Consider the following 23,772-nt stretch of genomic DNA (forward strand, 5'->3'; position numbering starts at 1 on the left):
CTTCTCGTGGACGTGATCTTCAGTCGGATTCTGTCGCCGGCCGCCATGGTCCCGCCGCTTCCGCCGCCGCGAGTTTTGGAAGCTGAGCCGGTCGCTGGATCCCTCGCGAGATCAACAGATCAGGACGGGGATCCTGAAGTGGCAGCGGGGTGCAGCGGCCAAATCGAGGGCAACTAGCGGCTGCAGCTGGTTCCGATCCATGCAGGGCCGTGCTGAGGATTGGCGGTTGGTCCCGATTGGCGGCTGGTTCCGATCCAGGCAGGGTCGTGGTGAGGATTGGTGGTTGGTCCCGTGATTGGCGGCTGGTTCCTGATCCAGATCGAGCAGGTCAAGGCGGCTTCAGAACTCGCGATAGGTACCGTAATTGGTGACTGCGCTCCAGATCGAGCTGGTACTCAGCAGGAGGCCTATAGGCAAATCCACCTTTTTCTCCTGCTACAGCCTACAAGCAAATCCACGTTTTCTCCTGCTACAGCCAGCGCTGCTCTCGTTGCAGCGCCCGCCAGCGCTCCTCTAAGTCACTAGCCGCCGCTCCAATCCCCCGATTTGGATCCGGCTCGGCTTGCTATTGCCGATTCTCGGCTAAAAAAAGAAAAAAAAAGAAAAGAAGAAGAAGAAAAAATTGTCTACTGCATCTGGCTATGTTGCTGTCCCTCGCTGTTCGGTGATCTTCGATGGTACTAACTACACCGAGTTCACTGGCTTCTTGCGCATTCACATGCGTGGCATCCGTCTCTGGGAAGTTCTCTCTGGCGAGGTCTGTTGTCCGCCACGTCCGGTTCCTCCCATGGCTCCTACTCCGCCGACCCCACCGCTCTTCCTCCGGATGCTCCTCATGCCACAAAGGATGCGGCTAAGCTTGATGATGAGGCCGCTGTGAGTGCTTATGATGAGAAGGTCTTGGCTTATGAGGAGGCTCTTCAGGTGTATCACGGTGCTCTGTCCGCTTACACCCAGTGGCTTGATGATGATGCTCGTGCTGCAGCTGTTCTCACTGCTAGTGTTCTGCCTCAGTTTGCCTCTGATTTTTGGGCCTTCCTACTGCCTTTGAGATGTAGACTCGCCTTCGTCAGCGCTATGCGCCCTCTGGTGATGCCTTATACCTCTCCGTGGTTCGTCAGGAGCATGCTCTTCAGCAGGGTGACTCTACTGTTGATGACTTCTATGCACAGAGTTCTGCTATCCGGCACCAGCTCGATTCTCTCCGCACTGCTGGTTGTCGTACTTGCCCCTGTTGCCAGGCTGTCCAGACCAACTTGGAGTTCCATCGCGTCTACGAGTTCCTGTCTCGGCTTCGTAAGGAGTTTGAGCCCCGACGTGCTTAGTTGTTTGCTCGTGGCCGTATTTCTCTCATGGAGGCGCTTTCGGAGATTCGGGCTGAGGAGACTCGCTTACGTGGTGCTGGTTTGCTGGAGGTTCCCTCGGTGCTCGCTGCTCGGACTCTTTCTACGCCACCTGCTGCATCGACACCTTCTCGCTCGAGTGCTCCGCCGCTCTTGCCCACTCCTTCTGGCTGCTCAGGTCGCCCCCGTTCACATTGTGGCTACTGCAACAATGATGGTCATATTGAGTCCCACTGCTACACGAAGAAGAAACACTTGCGCAAGGCGCGATCATCCTCTACAGCGACTTCATCATCTACCTCGACAGCTTCAGCCATCGCTTTGACTGAGCAGGATATCCTGAGACTTAAGCGTCTGCTCGCTGCTTCCGGTTCTTCCTCGACGGGTACTGCTGGTTCTGTGACTGAGGCTTCCCGCACTGAGCAACCACCTTCTACACAGTCAGGTACATCCCCATGGGTTCTGGACTCTGGAGCTTCCTTTCATATGACTTCTAATTCTTCCACTCTGTCCTCTCTTCGATCGCTTAATTCTCCTGTTCATGTCCTCACCGCTGATGGTACTCCCCTTCCTGTCGTTAGTAGAGTCACTCTTACCACTTCCTCTTATTCTGTTCCTGACGTTGCTCATGTTCCTCGACTTACCATGAATCTGTTTTCCGCTGGTCAACTTGCTGATTCTGGTTGTTGTGTCATCCTTGACCTTGACTCTTGTTTTGTCCAGGACCGTCGCACGCACACTCTTGTTGGGGCTGGTCCTCGCCGCCGTGATTCTGAGGGTATTTGGGAGTTGGACTGGCTTCATGTTCCTTCCGCTGCCCACTCTATCGCCAGTTCTTCCGCTTTGGTCGCCTCGGCTACTGGTTCCTTCCAGCAGTGGCATCATCGACTTGGTCATCTGTGTGGTTCTCGTTTGTCGTCGTTAGTTCGTCGATGTCTTCTGGGGTCTGTCTCAGGAGATGCCTCTTTAGAGTGTCAGGGTTGTCGTTGTTAGGAAGTATTAGTATTAGTCTAGGAGTCCTTATTAGTCTATGTTTACTTTCCTTGCACCTCAAGTCTCGTGTAATATATATATGCCCCTTGGGCCTTCAATAAACATAAATTGCTTTCCTAACATGGTATTAGAGCTTAGGTTATTTTTTTTCTCGCACGTCGCAACTCGTGCTCGTACAGATCGATTTCGTATCGTTCTTGTATTTTTCTTCGATCCTCTCTTCTCGCGGACGTGTTCTCCTCGCGTCTTGCTGCTGCTAGCTTGTCTCCTAGCTTATCTTCTTCTCGTGGACGTGATCTTCAGTCGGATTCTGTCGCCGGCCGCCATGGTCCCGCCGCTTCCGCCGCCGCGAGTTTTGGAAGCTGAGCCGGTCGCTGGATCCCTCGCGAGATCAACAGATCAGGACGGGGATCCTGAAGTGGCAGCGGGGTGCAGCGGCCAAATCGAGGGCAACTAGCGGCTGCAGCTGGTTCCGATCCATGCAGGGCCGTGCTGAGGATTGGCGGTTGGTCCCGATTGACGGCTGGTTCCGATCCAGGCAGGGTCGTGGTGAGGATTGGTGGTTGGTCCCGTGATTGGCGGCTGGTTCCTGATCCAGATCGAGCAGGTCAAGGCGGCTTCAGAACTCGCGATAGGTACCGTGATTGGTGACTGCGCTCCAGATCGAGCTGGTACTCAGCAGGAGGCCTATAGGCAAATCCACCTTTTTCTCCTGCTACAGCCTACAAGCAAATCCACGTTTTCTCCTGCTACAGCCAGCGCTGCTCTCGTTGCAGCGCCCGCCAGCGCTCCTCTAAGTCACTAGCCGCCGCTCCAATCCCCCGATTTGGATCCGGCTCGGCTTGCTATTGCCGATTCTCGGCTAAAAAAAGAAAAAAAAAGAAAAGAAGAAGAAGAAAAAATTGTCTACTGCATCTGGCTATGTTGCTGTCCCTCGCTGTTCGGTGATCTTCGATGGTACTAACTACACTGAGTTCACTGGCTTCTTGCGCATTCACATGCGTGGCATCCGTCTCTGGGAAGTTCTCTCTGGCGAGGTCTGTTGTCCGCCACGTCCGGTTCCTCCCATGGCTCCTACTCCGCCGACCCCACCGCTCTTCCTCCGGATGCTCCTCATGCCACAAGGGATGCGGCTAAGCTTGATGATGAGGCCGCTGTGAGTGCTTATGATGAGAAGGTCTTGGCTTATGAGGAGGCTCTTCAGGTGTATCACGGTGCTCTGTCCGCTTACACCCAGTGGCTTGATGATGATGCTCGTGCTGCAGCTGTTCTCACTGCTAGTGTTCTGCCTCAGTTTGCCTCTGATTTTTGGGCCTTCCTACTGCCTTTGAGATGTAGACTCGCCTTCGTCAGCGCTATGCGCCCTCTGGTGATGCCTTATACCTCTCCGTGGTTCGTCATGAGCATGCTCTTCAGCAGGGTGACTCTACTGTTGATGACTTCTATGCACAGAGTTCTGCTATCCGGCACCAGCTCGATTCTCTCCGCACTGCTGGTTGTCGTACTTGCCCCTGTTGCCAGGCTGTCCAGACCAACTTGGAGTTCCATCGCGTCTACGAGTTCCTGTCTCGGCTTCGTAAGGAGTTTGAGCCCCGACGTGCTTAGTTGTTTGCTCGTGGCCGTATTTCTCTCATGGATGCGCTTTCTGAGATTCGTGCTGAGGAGACTCGCTTACGTGGTGCTGGTTTGCTGGAGGTTCCCTCGGTGCTCGCTGCTCGGGGTACTTCTACGCCCGCTGCTGCACCGACCCCTTCTCACTCGAGTGCTCCGCCGCTCTTGCCCACTCCTTCTGGAGGCTCAGGTCGCCCCCGTCCACATTGTGGCTACTGCAACAATGATGGTCATATTGAGTCCCAGTTCTACACGAAGAAGAAACACTTGCGCAAGGCGCGATCATCATCTACAGAGACTTCGTCATCTACCTCGACAGCTTCAGCCATCGCTTTGACTGAGCAGGATATTCATGAACTTAAGCCTCTGCTCACTGCTTCAGGTTCTTCCTCGACGGGTACTGCTGGTATTCTGACTCAGGCTTCCCGCACTGAGCAACCAACTTCTACACAGTCAGGACCGTCTCACGCACACTCTGGTTGGAATTGGCCTTCGCCGTCATGATATTTTTTTTCTCTCCCGCTGCCATCATCCCTAATCTAGTGTGTGTTTTCTAGTTTTCTTTGTTTTCCGCTGCGTCCACCAAATCCGTTGATACTTATGTTGTATCTTCAAGTGATGCGGTGTCTTCCTCTGATGTGCCATCTCTTCGGTGTCTTCCTCTTGATGTGCAATCTTCTTTTGACAACCCATCTTTTCTTGATACTTATCTTGTATCTTCAAGTGATGTGGTGTCTACCTCTGATGTGCCATCTCTTCGTTCTCTCCTTCGGCGACTCGACAAGTTTTGAAGACTCTTCATGCTACGACGACACTCTCAAGACGCGGATTTGGATTATCATTTTTTTTAGTATTACACTTCTTCAAATGCAATGCTATTGCATACGCTTTGCATTTGAGGGGGGGTGTTAGGAAGTATTAGTATTAGTTTAGGAGTCCTTATTAGTCTATGTTTACTTTCCTTGCACCTCAAGTCTTGTGTAATATATATATGCCCCTTGGGCCTTCAATAAACATAAGTTGCTTTCCTAACAGTCGTCTTGGCAAGCAGATTCAGTTACCATATCCACAAAGTGAGCCAGTGTCTAAGCGTCCTTTTGATTTAGTTCATTCCGATTTATGGGGTCCGACTCCCTTCGCTTCGAAAGGGGGTCATAAATACTATATTATTTTCATAGATGGCTTCTCTTGTTACACATGGCTTTATTTCATGACTTCTCGTAGTGAGGTGTTGTCCATTTATAAGCGTTTTGTTGCCATGGTTCATACTCAGTTCTCTTCTCCCATTCGTGTGTTCCGTGCTGACTCCGTTGGCGAGTATATCTCTAAGATGTTGCGTGGTGTTCTTGCTGAGCAAGGGACTCTCTCTCAATTCTCTTGTCCTGGTGCTCACGCTCAGAATGGCGTGGCTGAGCGCAAGCATCGTCATCTTCTTGAGACGGCTCGTGCATTGATGATTGCTGCCTCTCTCCCGCCTCATTTTTGGGCTGAGGCCGTCTCTACCTCCACCTACCTCATCAATTTCCAGCCTTCCGCTGCTCTACAGGGTGGTGTTCCTTTCGAGCGTCTTTTTGATCGTTCTCCCGATTATTCGATGCTTCGTTTGTTTGGTTGTGTTTGCTATGTTCTTCTTGCCCGCCGCGAACGCACCAAACTGACCGCTCAGTCTGTTGAGTGTGTCTTCTTAGGCTATAGTGATGAGCATAAGGGCTATCGTTGTCGGGATCCTATCGGTCGTCGAATGCGTATCTCTCGGGATGTGACTTTCGATGAGTCTCGTCCCTTCTACCCACGCCCATCTTCCTCGACCTTTTCCGTGGAAGATATCTCTTTTCTCACTTTTCCTGACACACCTATCACACCTGTCGAGCCTTTGCCTATTCGTTCCGCTCCCTCTGCTTCTTCATCTCCAGTCGATTTGCCGCCACCATCTTCCACGGTCTCCTCGTCTAGCATGTCATCGGATTCTACACCTTCATCTCCGGTGACTTCTTCGTTGCCACTCCCCGATTCTACCTTGGCGATTCCTCCTTCCATTGTTCCATCTTTTCCTCAGTGTTACACTCGTCGTTCATGTTCTGTGGATGCCGCTGTGGATGTGCCGTCATCCTCGTCTCAGCCTACTTATGGCTTGCGTTCTCGTCCTCGTCCGCCTGTTGATCGCTTTGAATTTTCCACCGCTGGTGCTGCTGTTCTTGACCCGACTACTTATCATCAGGCTGTTGTTCATCCTGAATGGCAGTTTGGGAGATTGCTGCTCTTGAACGCACTGGTACGTGGGATCTTGTTTCCCTTCCTCCCGGAGTCCGTCCCATCACTTGTAAGTGGGTCTACAAGGTTAAGACTCGCTCCGATGGTTCTCTTGAGCGTCACAAAGCTCGTCTTGTGGCTCGTGGTTTTCAGCAGGAGCATGATCGTTATTATGACGAGACTTTTGCTCCTGTGGCTCATATGAACATTGTTCGTACACTTCTTGCCGTGGCCTCTACACGCCACTGGTCTATCTCTCAGCTTGATGTTAAGAATGTTTTTCTTAGTGGTGAGCTGCGTGAGGAGGTGTACATGCAGCCACCACTTGGGTATTCTGTTCCTGATGGCATGGTATGTCGTCTTCGTCGCTCTCTCTATGGCCTTAAGCAAGCCACCCGCGCCTGGTTTGAGCGTTTTGCCTCTGTGGTGACTGCCGCTGGTTTTTCACCCAGTGTTCATGATCCAGCATTGTTTATTCACCTTTCTCCTCGTGGTCGGACTCTTTTTCTTCTCTATGTTGATGACATGGTCATCACTGGGGATGACCCCGAGTATATTGCCTTTGTTAAGGCCCGTCTTAGTGAGCAGTTCCTTATGTCTGATCTTGGACCTCTTCGCTACTTTCTTGGGATTGAAGTTTCTTCTACCTCTGATGGCTTCTTTATATCCCAGGAAAAGTATATCCAGGATCTTCTTGCTCGTGCTGCTCTTACTGATGAGCGCATTGTTGAGACTCATATGGAGCTCAATGTTCACCTCTCTGCTACTGATGGTGATCCCCTGCCTGACCCGACGCGTTATCGTCATCTTGTTGGCAGTCTTGTTTACCTAGCTGTCACTCGTCCGGATATCTCTTATCCGGTTCATATTCTGAGTTAGCTTGTCTCTGCTCCCACATCGGTTCACTATAGTCATCTCCTGCGCGTTCTCCGATATCTTCCAGGCACGATCTCTCACCGTCTATTCTTTCCTCGCTCCAGTTCTTTATAGCTTCAGGCCTATTCGGATGCTACGTGGGCTAGTGATCCTTCAGATCGCCGTTCACTTTCTGCTTACTGTGTTTTTCTTGGTGGTTCTCTCATTGCCTGGAAGACGAAGAAACAGATTGCAGTTTCCCGTTCGAGTGCAGAGGCTGAGTTGCGAGCGATGGCTCTTTTGACGACAGAGGTGACTTGGTTACGGTGGTTACTTCAGGATTTTGGTGTTTCTGTCACTTCACCGACTCTGCTCTTATATGACAGTACATGTGCTATTAGCATGCATTGCACGCGACCCTGTGAAGCATGAGCTCACCAAGCATATTGGCGTTGATGCTTTCTATGTGCGCGTTGCTGTGCAGGATCAGGTTATTGCTCTTCAGTATGTGCCTTCCGAGTTACAGTTGGCGGATTTCCTGACGAAGGCCCAGACTAGAGCACAACATGGCTTTTATCTCTCCAAACTCAGTGTTGTTCATCCGCCATGAGTTGAGGGGGGGGTGTTAGAGTTATAATATAAGTCATGTACCCTTTTGTATTTATCCCAATATATAAGGGGTTTCCTGCATATAGTCCACCACCTGTACATGTATATATACTGGCCTATGGCCTCATGGGAATACAAGTTGCTTTCCTAGCACTTGCCAGATGCGGGATGGCCGGGCCTCGTTGGCTCGTACTGGTGCTGTTGATTAGTGATTACTGCTGCTAATGGATGCCCGATGCCGGATGGCCAGACTGTCGTGCGGCGCATGCAGCAGCGACAACCAGCGACGGACGAGGCAACGAGGCGACGAGCGACAGGCAGGCCGACAGGCGAGGTGTCGAGAGGACGAAGACAGGCTAACAAATGAGCGTGACGCTTGACGCTTCGGCACAGATCGCTAGCATACTAGCGTGACGCTTCGCTAATCGGTCGCTTGTTATCTCACGAGCCCATCTAATTTCTTTTCCTTTGTAGATTTTTTTTACCTATTTTTTGCTGGGCTACATTGTATGTATATACTACATTATGGGCCCTCCCTCCCGCTTGGGCCGTCGCCTCGCCGGCCATACACCAGGGCCGGCCCTGTTACTCGCCCCTCCAGGAGACGAGATCGAGCGCCAGGTCAAGGATATGCTGGATGCCAGGGTGATCACACACAACGCCAGTCCTTACGCCGCCTCGATGCTACTCGTTAAGGACTGGACGTGGCGCTTCTGCATCGACTACCGTCGCGTAAACGACGCCACCATCAAGAACAAGTTTCCCCCGCCCGTCGTCGACGAACTCCTGGACGAATTGGCTGGCGTGGCGGTGTTCTCTAAACTGGACCTCCGCGCAGGGTACCACCAGATACGCATGCGCAAAGAGGACAATCCAAGACAACGTTCAAAACGCACTGTCGGTGGGCCTTTAGAGCCCCTTACTTGTGCACGGGCAGTTGTAGCCACACCCGCGGCAAGGCTTGCCGGGAGACTGCGGAAGACAAACACGAAGACGTCCAAGTCGAAAACCGGAAGACTGAAGACCGAAGACTGGGACCCCGGCAAGATCCTTGCCGGGGGAGCTAGCGAAGCCCCGGCAAGGCGCGCTCCCGGCAAGGTCCCAGTCTGTCACCGCTCCAGCGCAGCAACCATCTGTCCCTTTTTTCTTGATACGTGTCGATCCTCCAGGATACGTGTCGATCCTCCAGGATACGTGTCAAGCGACATCTGGGGGTGAGCAGCGCCGTTGGAACGCGTCCCTGTCCCATGTCAGGGACGCCTGACGAAGCATTTAACGCGTCTGTCTTAAGACACCAGTAACACTGTACTACCCGTACACCCCATGTGTGCACTGTACTACTGTGCACCCAGTGGGTGCCCAGTTTCGCCACTGTTGGTGACCCCTTTGATCTATAAAAGGAGGCCCAAGGCGTAGCTGCAAAGGGATCGAATCTCTGGGGTTTAGATGCTCAGTACGTAGCCGCTTTACATGCATAGCGCTCCTGTAGCCCGAACCCTAGAACACAGAATACACCCAAAGCAGGAGTAGGGTTTTACGTTCCTCAGCGGCCCGAACCTGGGTAAAACTCCCCTTGCGCTTGATTGTTGGTTCTGCTCTTGGTGCAATCCTCTCCCCCCGCTGAACCGTAAAGGGATCCAGGCGATCCCATAGGTGTCGTGCTTCGTCGCCCCGACATCTTTGGCGCGCCAGGTAGAGGCGTATTGCTGGTCGCACCCACAGGAGAGCACCTCAAGTACGTAATCCAGATACACTTTCCCCGGGAGAAGTCAACAAACAACACTGCCGAATACGAAGGGCTGCTTGCCGGTCTCAGGATCGCGGCAAACCTCGGAATCAAGAAGCTCATCGTCAGAGGCGATTCACAGCTTGTTGTCCTGCAAGTCAACAAAGATTACCAGAGCTCGTTGATGGAAGCCTACGTAGATGAAGTGAGGAAGATGGAGGAGCGCTTTGATGGTCTGCAAACAAAGCACATCCCTCGTGCTGAAAATAGCACTGCCGACGACCTATCAAAGCGTGCTGCCCTCAAGTCACCTGTGGAACCAGGGACTTTTGTGCTCCGACTGACTCAACCATCCGTGGCACCACCAGCAAGGCCAGACAAGAGAAGGAAGTTGAACTCCGACCAATACTTTCCTGCAGAGCTGCCAGAAGCTGTCGGCAAGGAAGTTGCCGGGGACAACGCCAAGCCTGTCGGGGAGCAAGAGGCTTCGGCAGGACCTCGAGTCCTTACCGTAGAGATAAATGCTCCCGCAGCAGAAGACATGCCTTTAGTCTTTGTCGTCGAGCCTCAGGCTCCGGCATGGGCACAACACATCGTCCAGTTCCTCCAAACAGGGGAACTCCCCGAAGAACAGGAAGAAGCGGAGAAAGTAGCCCGTCGGCCCAACATGTACCAGTTTGTGGACAACATCCTGTACAGAAAGCGACCCAACGGGGTGAAATTGAAATGCATTCCTCGGGAAGATGGACTGGAGTTGTTGGTAGAGATACATGGAGGAATATGTGGCTCCCACATAGGGTCAAGGGCTCTTGTTGGAAAGGCATTCCGACAAGGTTTCTTTTGGCCCACAGCCCTCCAGGATGCAACGACACTAGTAACCAAGTGTGAAGCGTGCCAGTTCCATTCAAAGAAAGCGCATCAACCAACCCAAGCTCTTCAGACAATCCACCTCTCCTGGCCATTATCGGTCTGGGGGCTCGACATTCTCGGCCCCTTCCCCCGCGCTGCCGGGGGCTTTGAGTACTTGTATGTTGCAGTCGACAAGTTCACAAAGTGGCCAGAAGTGGAACCAATGAGGAAGGTGACAACACAGTCAGCCGTCAAGTTCTTCAAGGAACTAGTTTGCCGCTTTGGTGTTCCAAACAGGATCATCACCGACAACGACACGCAGTTCACGAGCCGCACCTTCATGCAATACGTCCAAGACCTTGGCGGCAAGATCTATTTTGCTTCCGTTGCTCATCCAAGGAGCAACGGCCAGGCGGAAAGGGCAAATGCTGAAGTGCTGCGAGGCCTCAAGACAAGAACTTTCGACAAGCTGCGCAAGTGCGGAAGACGCTGGATCGATGAGCTGACGGCGGTTCTTTGGTCACTCAGAACGACACCAAATCGAGCCACCGGTCAGACACCCTTCTCCCTAGTCTATGGGGCGGAGGCAGTTCTCCCCACAGAACTCATATACGGATCACCTCAAGTGCTCGATGAGCTTGAGCAAGAGCAGTTGCGGCAAGATGACACAACGCTCCTTGAGGAAGATCGTCTTCAGGCTGTTGTGGGAGCTGCACGCTACCAGCAAGCCTTGCGTCGCTACCATAGCCGCAAGGTCCAAGCCCGAAGTCTTGAGGAAGGCGACCTTGTTCTTCGTCACGTTCAGTCGGCCAAGAATTCCAACAAGTTGACGCCGAAGTGGGAAGGCCCTTATCGGGTAGTACGAGTCACCAGGCCTAGCGCAGTCCGCCTGGGGACCAAAGATGGCATTCCGGTGAGCAACTTCTGGAACATCGAACATCTTCGTAAGTTCTACCCATAAGGCGCGGTTGCCGGTCCTCCCGGCAACCACCTTTTGTACAAGTCTTGCCGGCAAGGCATGTAATCCTTTGTACAAAGCCAGGCGTAGACCCCGTGCGTAGTTGAATAAAGTGTAGCGTTTCACAATTCTTGTTGATTTCCATATTCATTTATGTGCATGTTTGTCTGAAGTTTTGTGTTACGCTTATTTCCCAGCAAGTACTAACGAACCGCCAAGGTTCCATATCCATATTTCCTCTTTTTCCCAAGGGATAGAAGGTTCCCTCGCATGCAAGTTTGCCGGGGGGATGAAGGGTATGGACACCAACAGACGATGATTCAGGCGATGTTTTGTTCAAACATAAAGGAGTGCAACAACTAAAAGCTAAGTTGCAAATACTCTGGGTAAATTTTGAATTGTAAAGTTGTTTTCCTTGGACGATGTCGACTTTTGTGTGGAAAACCTGCACGCGAAGGAACCTTGCCAAGATCTGTTGCACCCTTACTTTGTTTCGAGCCCGCTCAACAACCTAAGTGGCTGCACTGATTGCGCCAAGATATCTTCCCGGTAGCGACACCTCCAGCAGGCTGCTAAGGATCCGTTTCTCGAAGCGCTCGCGGCAAGGTTGTGCGCATCGGCAAGTTTGATTGCGCCAAGGTATCTTGCCGGCAGCGGCACCTCCAGCAAGCTGCTAAAGACCCGTTTCTCGAAGCGCTCGTGACAGGACTGTGCGCACCGACAAGTTTCCAGTACAGCGTAGGGCATATACCACACAAGAAGAAATCAAGCAAGGGAAATATCATACATTCATTCAAAACATAGCAAAGTATATTACATTGATAGTCGCCACAGTTCTAACTTAAGGTAGATCTGTCTTTTACATGAATTGGTAGCGGCAAAAGAAAGTGGAGCAGCTAGTCCCAGCGCTGGCCTTCAACCCTCTTGACTTGGCTCACCTTGTCGACGATGGGCATGACCAGCTCCTCGAGCGCCTTGAGGTCCACGTCCTTCGGCAAGCGTTCAAGCACATTGGTGAAGTTGATGCCGGGATTCTTGTGCGCCACTTTGGTGAGCACCTTGAGGACGACGACCCGACAGAGCTTGCGGGACTCGTCGGCCAGACGGGTTGCTTGGCTAGAGTGGAGCTGCCCCAAGACCAGGCCATCGAAGAACAGAGTCAACTTGGCGCTCTGAGATGTCCCTGCGTCAGAAGAATAGCAGAAGCTGCACAGGCCCATGGTGGATAGCTGTGCCGTGAGCCTTACCGCGACATCGGCAAGACGTTCAGTCCAGGTCTGCACGCCCACCACATAGTCGTCATGGGCAGCGGCAGCGCCATCAAGCTTGGCCTTCTCGTCCTGGAGATCTTTGGTCAAGGCCCTCTCGCGAGCCTTGCCGCTCTCGAGGGCCTCCTCCAAAGTAGCCAGCCTCGGGTTCAGTTCGGCAAGGGAGGCGTTGGCAGCGTCAAGTTGGGTGGTCTTGTTGGCTACGACAGTCTGCATCTCCGCCGGGCTAAGGAGAGTCTTCTCTCTTTCGGCCCTGAGCGTCAAGATCTCCTTGCCGAAACCTGCCAGATCCGCCTCCAGCCTCTTCACCCTGTCGACAAGCTCACTCTTGGCGGCCTCTGCGGCAACGACGGCATCAACGGCTTCCTTCAGCTTGCCGGCATGGTCTGTGGCCTGGGCCGCTTCTTGATGCTTCCGCTCCAGCTCCTGGGTCCGCTGCGCGACAAGTCTCTCAACTTCTTCATCCTTGCGACGAAGTTTGCCAGCAAGCGCCTCCTCGCGGGCGGCAAGATCCTCTTCCTGAGCATCGAGCGCGACACGGAGCTGCGTTAGGCGAGCTTCCTCTACGTCGGTCCGTTGCGAGGCCTCCTCTTGCGCCTGCTCCATATCGGACCGCTTCAAAAGGAGCTCGTTCCGGTCTTTGTTCAGCTGCGCCCGGCCAGCTTGCAGCTCTTGATGAGCCTCGGCAAACCAGGTTTGTGTCTCCTCGAAGTGCTTCTGGAAATCTGCCTCCGCTGCGTCGACGATTGCTGCCCTGGAGTCCAACTTCTCTTTCCGGGCAAGGTGGAGCGCCTGGAGCTGGTTGAAGTTATCGCTCATAGCTTGGAGGAGTTGTTCCTCCTTAGATTTGCTGCCGCTGGCTATTGATCCGCCAACGATCTTGAGCCCGGCAGCAGTGGTGATCTCCCCATCAAAGGTCTCTCCTTCGATGGGCTCCCTGGCACTTGTCGCTCCCGGCATGCTTGATCCGCCAACGATCTTGAGCCCGGCAGCAGTGGTGATCTCCCCATCAAAGGTCTCTCCTTCGATGGGCTCCCTGGCACTTGTCGCTCCCGGCATGCTGACGAATAGATTCTCGCCAGCTTCGAGATATCTGCGTGGAGAGGGGGACTTGGGATGTTGACGGAGGATCCTCAGCATCAGCTCCACCAGCAGCCGAGGGCTCGGTTGCCGGCGTAGCGCCTGGTGCTCCTGCGGCAGGAATGATGTCAGTACGGTCACTGGGCTCCCTGCCGGCCCTTTCCGCGGCCTCCTCCTGGGCAGCCTTGGCGGCCTTGTCAGCGGCAACGCTGTCGACCTCGTCAGCGGCAACACCCTTGGCGATCTCCTCGATGACGGTGTCGACATCCATGTCCTCCATCAGAGGTGGGTCTGGAACCCAGAAGAAGGGGGATAAGATGAGGCCAAGATAGAAGTTCAAGAAGACAAAAAGAGATAGAGATAAAATAACAAGCACTCTAGGGTAAACGGCTTACCTGCGCCAGGCTGCTGGGAGGTGGTTGTCCCTTCCCCGGCAACGTTGGTTGCCGGTGTAGGGCTGCCGGCCCCTGAGCTTGCCGGATCATCCTTGATAAGGATGTGTTCGCTGGCGGTAGCCCTTGCCGGAGATCCATCTCTGGGCGGCGTGGTTGATGGAGGTAGCATGTCGGGGGCAGCCTCCGATGGCTCTCCTTGCCGCCGATCTTCCCCTGCAAGCCCGGCGATGTTAGTGGCGAAGAGAACTGTCCCAGCACTCGCCAGTGGGAAATTAGAGGACCCACGTTGGGGGCTGCGTAGAGGGCTTCGTCGTGGGCCGAGCTTCGGGCTGATGGGAGTAGTCTTTGGCGCACCTGAGGTGCTCGCCGGGGGCTCATTGCCCGTCGAGGTCTTCGCCTTCTTCGACGACCTCCGCACCAATGGCTCCGGATCCCTGCAGAGAAGCAATATAAGCAAACCAAACAAAACCGGTGATGCAGAAGTTAAAAGATGCGACAGAGCTCTTACTCTTCTTCTTCTGAGCTGAAGGCGGAGAGGTCGAAGTCGACCTCTGCCACAGTGACCATGGGAGGAGGTGGAGGGGTGGCCCTGCGACGCTTGGCTGCGGCAGGAGAGGAAGGCCGCTGGACTGCGGCACCGAAGGCGGCTTTCCGAAGAACGCGTTTCTTCTTCTGAATTGGGGGCTCCTCGTGCGGCTGATCTTCGGCTACTTCTTCGACAGAAGGATCCCCGGCAGCTGCGCCATTGTGCTCCCCGGCAACCGCTCCCTCCGGCACCGTCTCCTCTTCGCTGGACTCTCCTCCCATGAAGCCAAGGCTCCCGTCTTCCGCGGCAAGAGCCGCCTCCTCGACCCTGGTGGCGATGTACGCCACTTCCTCCTCAGTGGTGGGGCGGATGAGGTCCGTCTCTTCCCGGATGGCTATCTCCGTCAAGTTGTCGAAGAACTGCTGTGCTTGCTCGGCAGCCGGCTCAGCCCAAGTCTTGTCGAGGCCATGGGCGTTGCACACCGACATCATGGCGACGATCGAGCTCACGACAGAGTTGTTGCAAAGAGGAACTATTCCTGCCGGCAGCTTGAACTTCCCGCAGCCTTGAACCTCTTGTGGCAGAGGGCTGTGTGCTGCATGACTGTCAGGTTGCCATTCAGCCCAGGGCGCAGCCTCATGATGTCTGCCGCGTTCTTGAAGTCCCGGGCTGGCCTCCCTTTGTTCTGCAGAGGGGCGATGCGCCGGCGAAGGAAATCTGCGCCCACCATCTCTATGGTGAGCCTGGCAGCCCTGAGGCGCATGATTCTGGTGATTGCGACCGTGAGCTTTTCGTCCTGAGGATCGAAAGCGCTCCAGTCCTCGCCGCACGTCATCTTGGCTGTCCGAGGCGAGCAGAAAGGCTGGGGCTCTTCCTCCACAATCCAGCACCACTTCCCACGCAACTCCTCCCACTTCTCGCAGTAGACTCCATCTAGGTAAATCTCCTTGCTCCCTCTCTCGGGGATCCAGGTGATGGAACCAGAGAGGGCATCTCCCTTTTGAATCCGGGGGATGAAGTAGTGGCGGAAGAGGGCTGTGTTGGGGGTGATTCTGGCGAAGTTCTCACAGAGGTGGCAAAGACAGACATGCACGTTACGACATTCGGCATAAAATCCAAGAGCCGGAAGCTGTACGTGTACATGATGTCGACGAAGAAATCGGAGAAAGGAGGACAAAGACCGCAGTAAAAATAGTCTGCGAAGAAAGGAAATTTATCTGGGCCGCCAGCGGCAGAACCTGGATGCACGCGAGTGGCGGGGTGCGCCTTCGTCTTCCTCACCCACATGAACAAGTATCGATCCTTCAGGGTTGCCGCATCAAGCCCGGGGGGGAAGACAACAAGCTTCTTCCGCAGATCGCTCTCCGTGACGGCGCCTTTCCCCTTGCTTGGCAATGGGGGCAGAGGCCGGAGATGGTACGGGCTTGGAAGTGGCGGAGAGGTGGAGGAGCTCTACTTCGTGCTCAAGAGAGGAAGGAGGCGGCAGTTCCAAGACTGGAAAGGATGAGAGGTAATGGGCAAGTACCCCTGCGGTTTCCCCTTTATGTAAAGACGCATGGCCGCCTCTTGGCAAGCCAGAAACCGCCCCTGCACGTACGCGGGCGTTTCGCCACTCCGTCCACGTCTCCCACGTCGCGCATTCAATGAGTGTCGTGGGGAGGCAGGGGCGCAGTAACGGTAAAATTTCCACCCGCAGATCCCGGCCACGCATGCCCATGCACTGTTTGGGCCTAGCCCAACAACGCCTCGCACTCGTGTATGACCTTGGTCCGGGGCTCCTGTCGGTGCACTAAAGTTTGGGCCTTTAGTGCCCCTTGTGCACGGGCAGTTGTAGCCACACCCGCGGTAAGGCTTGCCGGGAGACTGCGGAAGACAAACACGAAGACGTCCAAGTCTACAACCGGAAGACTGAAGACCGAAGACTGGGACCCCGGCAAGATCCTTGCCGGGGGAGCTAGCGAAACCCCGACAAGACGCGCTCCCGGCAAGGTCCCAGTCCGTCACCGCTCCAGCGCAGCAACCAGCTGTCCCTTTTTTCTTGATACGTGTCGATCCTCCAGGATACGTGTCGAGCGACATCTGGGGGTGAGCAGCGCCGATGGAACGCGTCCCTGTCCCATGTCAGGGGCGCCTGACGAAGCATTTAATGCGTCTGTCTTAAGACGCCAGTAACACTGTACTAGCCGTACACCCATGTGTGCACTGTACTACTGTGCACCCCGTGGGTTCCTAGTTTCGCCACTGTTGGTGACCCCTTTGACCTATAAAAGGAGGCCCAAGGCGTAGCTGCAAAGGGATCGATCTCTGGGGTTTAGACGCTCAGTACGTAGCCGTTTTACATGCATAGCGCTCCTGTAGCCCAAACCCTAGAACACAGAATACACCTAAAGCAGGAGTAGGGTTTTATGTTTCTCAGCGGCACAAACCCGGGTAAAACTCCCCTTGCGCTTGATTGTTGGTTCTGCTCTTGGTGCAATCCTCTCCCCCCGCCGAACCGTAAAGGGATCCACGCGATCCCATAGGTGTCGTGCTTCGTTGCCCCGACACGCACCACAACCACTTCCAGTTCCGGGTCATGCCATTCGGCCTCACCAACGCGTCGGCAACGTTCGAATGTCTCATGAACTCCATATTCGGTAAGCATGTGCGCCAATTCGTTACCATTTTTCTGGATGACATTCTCGTGTTCAGTGAAACAATGGAGGAACACCTCGATCATCTGCCCATCGTCTTTGAGCTTCTTTGAGCGCATCAGTTGTTCATCAAGGAGTCGAGCATCTGCAGGATCGCTTGCACAAGCTCCCCATCACCAGCCCCGATGCCGACGGCTACGAGCTGACCGGGTTGTCATTCGCGGCGGCGGGCGCATCTGGATCGGCGCCAACACCGCGCTTCGCACCAAGCTAATTGCCGTGGGCGGGCATTCTGGCTCCGCGGTGACCTACCAGCGAGTGCGCAAGCACTTTGATTGGCGCCTAATTAAGCGGGACGTCGTGGAGTTCGTGCAGCAATGCTCGACCTGCCAGCAGGCCAAGCACGAACACTCCAAGCCGGCGGGGCTCTTGGCACCCCTGCCAGTCCCAACAACTCCATGGGAGGACCTTACCATGGATTTCGTGGAGGGATTGCCGGTTTCTGAGGGCTTCGACACGATCATGGTGGTCGTGGATCGCTTCACCAAGTTTGCCCACTTCATCCCTCTTCGCCACCCATTTCAAGCGGCACAGGTGGCACGCGCGTTCTAGGACAACGTCGTCAAGCTCCATGGCATCCCCTCCCCCATCGTCTCCGACGGCAACAAGGTCTTCACCAGCAGCCTCTTGCGCGAGCTGCTCGCCGGAGCGGGCACAAAACTGCTCTACTCCACCGCTTACCACCCGCAGACGGACGGCCAGAGTGAGCGCGTCAACCAGTGCATGGAGATGTACCTCCGATGCGCTGTGCACGACGCGCCACGCTGGTGGCTGCCCATGGCGGAGTTCTGGTATAACTCCCAATTTCATTCGTCCCTGAACTGCACTCCCTTCAAGGCACTCTACTGCAAGGAAGCAAATCTGGGGGCGACGGCAACATGGCCGGTGGAGGCGCCCGCCGGTGACGACATGGACTGGGGGGCGCACACCGCGCAGATTCAGGCACAGCTGGAGCTCACGCAGCGGCGTTTCAAGAAGCAAGTTGATCGCAACCGCACCAAGCGTCACTTCGACGTGGGGGAGCAGGTTCTCCTAAAACTGCTGCCGTATGTTCAGCAATCCGTCGTCAGTCGCCCCTGCGCCAAGCTCTCATTCAAGTTCTTTGGGCCATACACGTGCTGGAGAAGATCGGGCCCTTGGCGTACAAGCTGGACCTGCCAGCCACGAGCCATGTGCACCCCGTCTTCCACTTCTCCCAGTTGAAGCCGTTCACGCCTGACTACACTCCGGCCTTCACCGAGCTGCCAAGCGTCCTGGATCTGTCCATGCCGACGACAGAACCAACCCTGATTCTGGAGCGGCGCATGACGAAGCGGGGCAACGTCGCGATTGCGCAGCTCAAGGTTCAATGGGGCGATGGCACACATCTGGCCACAACCTGGGAAGACTATGAGGTGCTGCGACAGCGCTTCCCGACGGCGACCATCTGGGACCAAGAAGATCACATTGCCCAAGACGAGGATCATGCTTAAGGAGGGGAGAATGTCACACCTGGCCACACCTGGCATGCCAGGAGGCAACCGAGGAGAAAGCATGTGCGTGGGTGTGGGGTTATAAAGCAGCCGCCTGTGGCAGCCAGAGAGGTGTGTTTTATGTGAACTTTTCTGAACCTACCTTAAGATTCCTCAGCAATCCCACCTCCTCCTCCAAGGCTCGTCCCTCTCCTCTCTGTCTCTCACCCCCGATATGATCCCCTTTCCCCTTCCTCCGGCGCGTTACAGAGTGAGATGGAACAAGATAGTTCTTCCCCAGTCCTAGGACAAAGAGGGCTTGATGCTTTTATGAAGGCTTCCACAGTTGCAAATGCTGCTGCTGTGCGGGCCACCAATGCCAGAAACAAGTGAGCATGTTGATGAAGGAGATAGGTGGGAGGAATGGTGATCTGGTAGTGCTGTTGCTGTTGGAAGAGAAGAGCTGGAGTTGTAGTTATTTTGTTGGCTTGCTTCTGTCAGTCTGGTGATCCATAGGGATCAGTTGATGCTTGATGTTGGGTGGTGTTGGACTGTTAGGGTCTTTTGCGGTACTTTGTGTGTTTAGAGTGTTTTGTTCTGGACGGTTTTGGATGATACTTTAGGTTTTCGCCCTATAGTCTGTGTTCCTGATGACAGACGCAGACGGTGGGTTTCCTGATATTGTCTCGAACTTGCTTCTTTCCTTTCCCTTCTCTGATTCTGGTTCGAAAAAAAGACATTGTATTTCCGTCATGCTTTATAATGGAAAGGGGAGGAGCCCGGTTCGAAATGTGGAGGCCTTGATAATTCATTAAGGATTCTTCTCCAAAGGAGGCCTTGTGCTCCAATGGAGCCTTTTTCAAGAGGAATCCCCACAAGGGGAAATACATGAGCGAAGCTCTATGATTTGCTTTTTATTCTTAGCAAACCCTAGAAATGAGGAGGGGGAGGTCTATTTATAATACAAACCACAAAAGGGTAGGTGGGAGAGAGATACAAGACCATGTGCCCCGTCTTTCATACACTCCGGATGTCTGGTGGGTAGAGGCACTGGATGTCCGGTACGCACCGAAAATCCGTTGATTTCCTCTCGGGTGTCCTGGCATCGGATTTTCGGTGGGTACTGGATGTGTCCTAGCATCAGATTTTCGGTTGGTACCGGACATCCGGTACTCACTGAAAATCCGTTGATTTCCGTCCGGTCAGGAAGCACCGGATGTACGGTATGCCACCGGATGCCCGGCCGCTGGAGCACGACTACTGCTTGGTCGCTCCTGGACCTTCCTCTTCATCAGGTAACAGACGTCCGGTGACTGTAGCTCTACTGCGGCAAAATGAACAAATTTAACCTCTTTGCTGAATAAATTCAGAGACTGAACCTAGTTCAAAAAAATTTCATCGAGCTGACCCTTTTGTGTGGCGCCCGACGCGTAGGCGTCATACTACACTGTGTGACGCCTAAGCTGTCGGCGCCACACAAAAGGGCCACGCAGGCGCTGCAGGGCCCACCCCAGGCTGTGTGACGCCTAAGCCTCGGGCGTTGCACATGCTGCAGTGTGATGCCGAGCGCTTAGGCGCCACACATGCACTTATGCATTATGCAGCCTCGCAGGGCTAGTCCATACATATTCGGGGCCCTGGGGCGAGACGACAAAATGGAGTCCTTGTATAAAAAAAAAATTAAGAATATATTATATTTAGAAAGCAATTATGTACATAGCATAGATGATGGTCGAGAGAACTACATTATAATTAATAGTATGGAAATAATATAGTTCTACAAAGGAGCGTTCTTTTAAGTTGCACAAAGAGACTATCATCTTGCTCTTCTAGGTATGAAAACATTGTTAAAACTGATAGCAACTTGAACCATTTATTTTTTTTCACTTTCTTTTCTCACATATAAACATTTGTTAGAACACATGTCACCAAATAATTATAGAAAAACTGTTAATACATGGAACAAAAGCATTTGGGTATGGGCATATGGCTTGATGTCGAATTTTCGATGTAGTTTCCCTGGATCCAATGAAGGTTCGAAGAACAGGCCAACAAAAGAGTAGGAACTAGGAAGAGAAGAATTGAAGATGTCAGGTGGAGCAATCAGAAGCGAAGAGGCGGGTTGTTTAACAACGAATGAAAATAGTACTTGATTAGGCTAAGGAGGGAGACGTACCATCTCTGATGTGATGATGCCTCAAACGTCTATTGATGGGGAAAATAGTACTTGATTAGGCTAAGGAGGGAGACGCACCATCTCTGATGTGATGATGCCTCAAACGTCTATTGATGGGAAACACTGAGGATGCTATAAGACGTGATTGGGGAAGGGAATAGCACCATCGATCTCCATTAATAGATGCACGGGAGAACCATCTCGAATTTGGAAGTGAACGGGAGCGACGACGCTGTTCTCCAGGACTGGAGAATTTGGAGGAGGGGAGGAGGCAAGATTTTTTTAGGAGCCGAGGAGGCGAGATGACCGTAGGAGATCGATGGAGTGCTGCAGCAGCATAGTGAACTAGGGACCGATTCTTTAGGTCCGGGAAAGGTAGCTATGTTGTGGGTTTGGGCCTTTTTTATTCCTCCTATTATTTTGGATCTAAATAAAAAATATACTAATACATATATGTAATACTACCTGGAACGGGCCCCTCCCTCCCAGGGCCCAGGGCGGCCGCCCCGTTGCCCCTGCCTATGGGCCGGCCCTGCAGCCTCGGCGAGCCGGAGAAACGGGCGTGGGGCCGGCGCGGGGCAGGAGCAGAGCCCGGCACAGGCCGGGCCATGCACCGAGCGCGCGGCGGGCCAGCGCCTCCGCGAAGGCAGCGGGGACGCGCTGCATGGCGTTGGCGACGCGCTGCATGGCGTTGGCGTAGACAGGGTCGCGATGTGCTCGAGCGCGGCGTTGGCGGCGTGGAGCCGGCCGGACTTGCTCAATGCCATATGCCCCGCTGTCTTCCCCGACTCCCGATTCGCGGCGTGCTTGTCCTGCGTTGGGAGGCTAGGCTGCTTACGTTCATGCATCGTCCGCGCAAGGCTGCGCCCACCGCCCACCCTGTCTACCGGGAACTCTTTGGAGTAGATGGGGATCTGCGTCTGGCTCAAGTTCTCCATGGTTCTCTTTGTCTTGCGACGGGACGCCGCCCAGATACATATCATCAGCAGAATGGCCACTAGGAGAGCGACCACACCGATTGCAATCCAGACCCACAATGTAAGGCCAAGAACCTTCCTCGTCATCTCTGAACTCAGACCGGTGGAAACCATGGCGGCAGCCGGCAGCCGCATCAGAATAGGCCACTGCTAGGCATCAGCAACTGTGGACGAATTCTTCTCCCTGAAGGACAGTAGTAAACAAAGTTAGATCCAGTTAGGTTGTTGCTGCATCGAGACAATTAACGCATCTTGTGTTACAAACAAGCATCTCTGTCCTCGCAAGAGAGAAAATCTCTGCATCTGAGGAACGAAGACTGGTACTACAATGGAGTGGCAAGAAGGGGAACGAAGATGTATGATCTCAGTATAGCAGTAGGGCCAGTTGAAAAGAAAATCAAAGTTTATTACCTCTTTGTGCAGCAGAAGCTCAATCCACTCATTCGTCAAGCAAAGAACCTGGGTAAACAAACAAACAGAGAACAATCAAAGAGGGAAAGAAAATCAAAGTTTTTTACCTCTTTGTGCAGCAGAAGCTCCTCCCCGCTCCACCCGCATCCTGGCGCTAACGGCGCCGGCGCTGGCGCCACGCCGCCCTGGATGCTCCTGGAGCACTGCTCCGACGGCGCGGCCTCTGCCTTATCCACCTCCTGCTCAACTGCGCCGCCGCGGTGGCCTCCGGCCAGCTCGACGCTGCCAACGCCGCGCTCGAGCACATCGCGACCCTTGCCGTGCCCGACGGCGACGCCATGCAGCGCGTCGCCGCTGCCTTCGCGGAGGCGCTGGCCAGCCGCGCGCTCCTTGCGTGGCCCGGCCTGTGCCGGGCTCTGCTCCTGCCCCGCGTCGGCCCCACGCCCGTTTCTCCGGTTCACCGGGGCTGCATAATGCATAAGTGCATGTGTGGCGTCTAAGCGCTCAGCATCACACTGCAGCATGTGCAACGCCCGAGGCTTAGGCGTCACACGGCCGGAGGTGGGCCCTGCAGCGCCAACGTGGTCCTTTTGTGTGGCGCCGACGACTTAGGCGTCACACAGTGTAGGCGTCACACAGTGTAGTGTGGCGCCTACGCGTCGGGCGTCACGCAAAAGGGTCAGCTTGGTTAATTTTTTTTGAACTAGGTTCAGTCTGTGAATTCATTCAGCAAAGAGGTTAAATTTGTTCATTTTGCCCTCTACTGCTCCATCTTCTACCGTCTTGGCTTCCACGCTTCCTTCATAGATGGTGTAGTCGTTCATTAGTGAAGATTCTACTCCAACATATGTATATTCTGTTTGTCAGTAAAATAGTTTCATTGAAATTGAACAAACATATGTATATTCACATCTACTTTTCGATATCTGCAGTTGTGCCCAGTTTGCCTTGCCAAACCCCGGGATATGGCATTTGGTTGTGGTCATCAGGTGAGACTTTATAGCACCGGTAGACCTAGACTGTTTAGCTAGACTGCATTTTCCCAGTTCTAAGTTTTTTCTTTACATGCAGACTTGTTCAGGGTGTGGACCGCAGGTCGCGGATTGCCCCATCTGTCGAAGGCCAATTGATACAAGAGTAAAACTATACTAACAGCCTCACATGCCTAACTAGGTTTGACTGAAGTACGTTGGAGTGTTTGAAGTAGAATCTAGGGAAAAGAAAAGAACTCTGGAGTGTTGGAAGTAGAATCCATGGAAAAGAAAAGAACTCTGTTTGTACTGTAGCTTGTACAGTAGAGAAAATGAATAACAGTTGTGTACTGCTATATGTTACTCCTTCCGTTCTTAAATATAAGTTTTTATAGATATTTCACTACTAACTACTCCCTGCGTCCCAAAATTCTTATTTGTTTAGATATGAATGTATCTAGTCAAGTTTTAGTATTTAGATACATTCATTTTTAGACAAAGTTAAGACAAGAATTTTGGGACGGAGGGAGTACATATGCAGTAAAATAAATGAATTTATATTTTAAAATATATTTATATACATTCATATGTAGTCCGTAGTAAAACCTTTAAAGAACTTATATTTAAGAA

The 23,772-nt window shown here is 53.4% G+C and overlaps 1 protein-coding gene across 4 annotated transcripts in view; it reads left to right on the top strand.

Annotated features, from left to right (window-relative positions):
* Positions 1–23,536, top strand: part of LOC123397376 (E3 ubiquitin-protein ligase RGLG2-like) — a 43,705-nt gene extending 20,169 nt beyond the window's left edge. For 3 of the 4 annotated variants that reach the window (XM_045091941.1, XM_045091942.1, XM_045091943.1), the window contains exons 11-12: positions 23,104–23,160; positions 23,243–23,536. In XM_045091941.1, the coding sequence (XP_044947876.1) occupies positions 23,104–23,160; positions 23,243–23,323 (138 nt within the window). In that variant the 3' untranslated portion in view covers positions 23,324–23,536. Of the gene's footprint in view, positions 1–23,103; positions 23,161–23,242 lie in introns of those variants that run through there. The other variant, XR_006609945.1, reaches the window with a different exon arrangement.
* Positions 23,537–23,772: the final 236 nt, after the last annotated feature.

Source organism: Hordeum vulgare, chromosome 5H (genome assembly GCF_904849725.1).
Source record: "Hordeum vulgare subsp. vulgare chromosome 5H, MorexV3_pseudomolecules_assembly, whole genome shotgun sequence".
NCBI lineage: Eukaryota > Viridiplantae > Streptophyta > Magnoliopsida > Poales > Poaceae > Hordeum > Hordeum vulgare.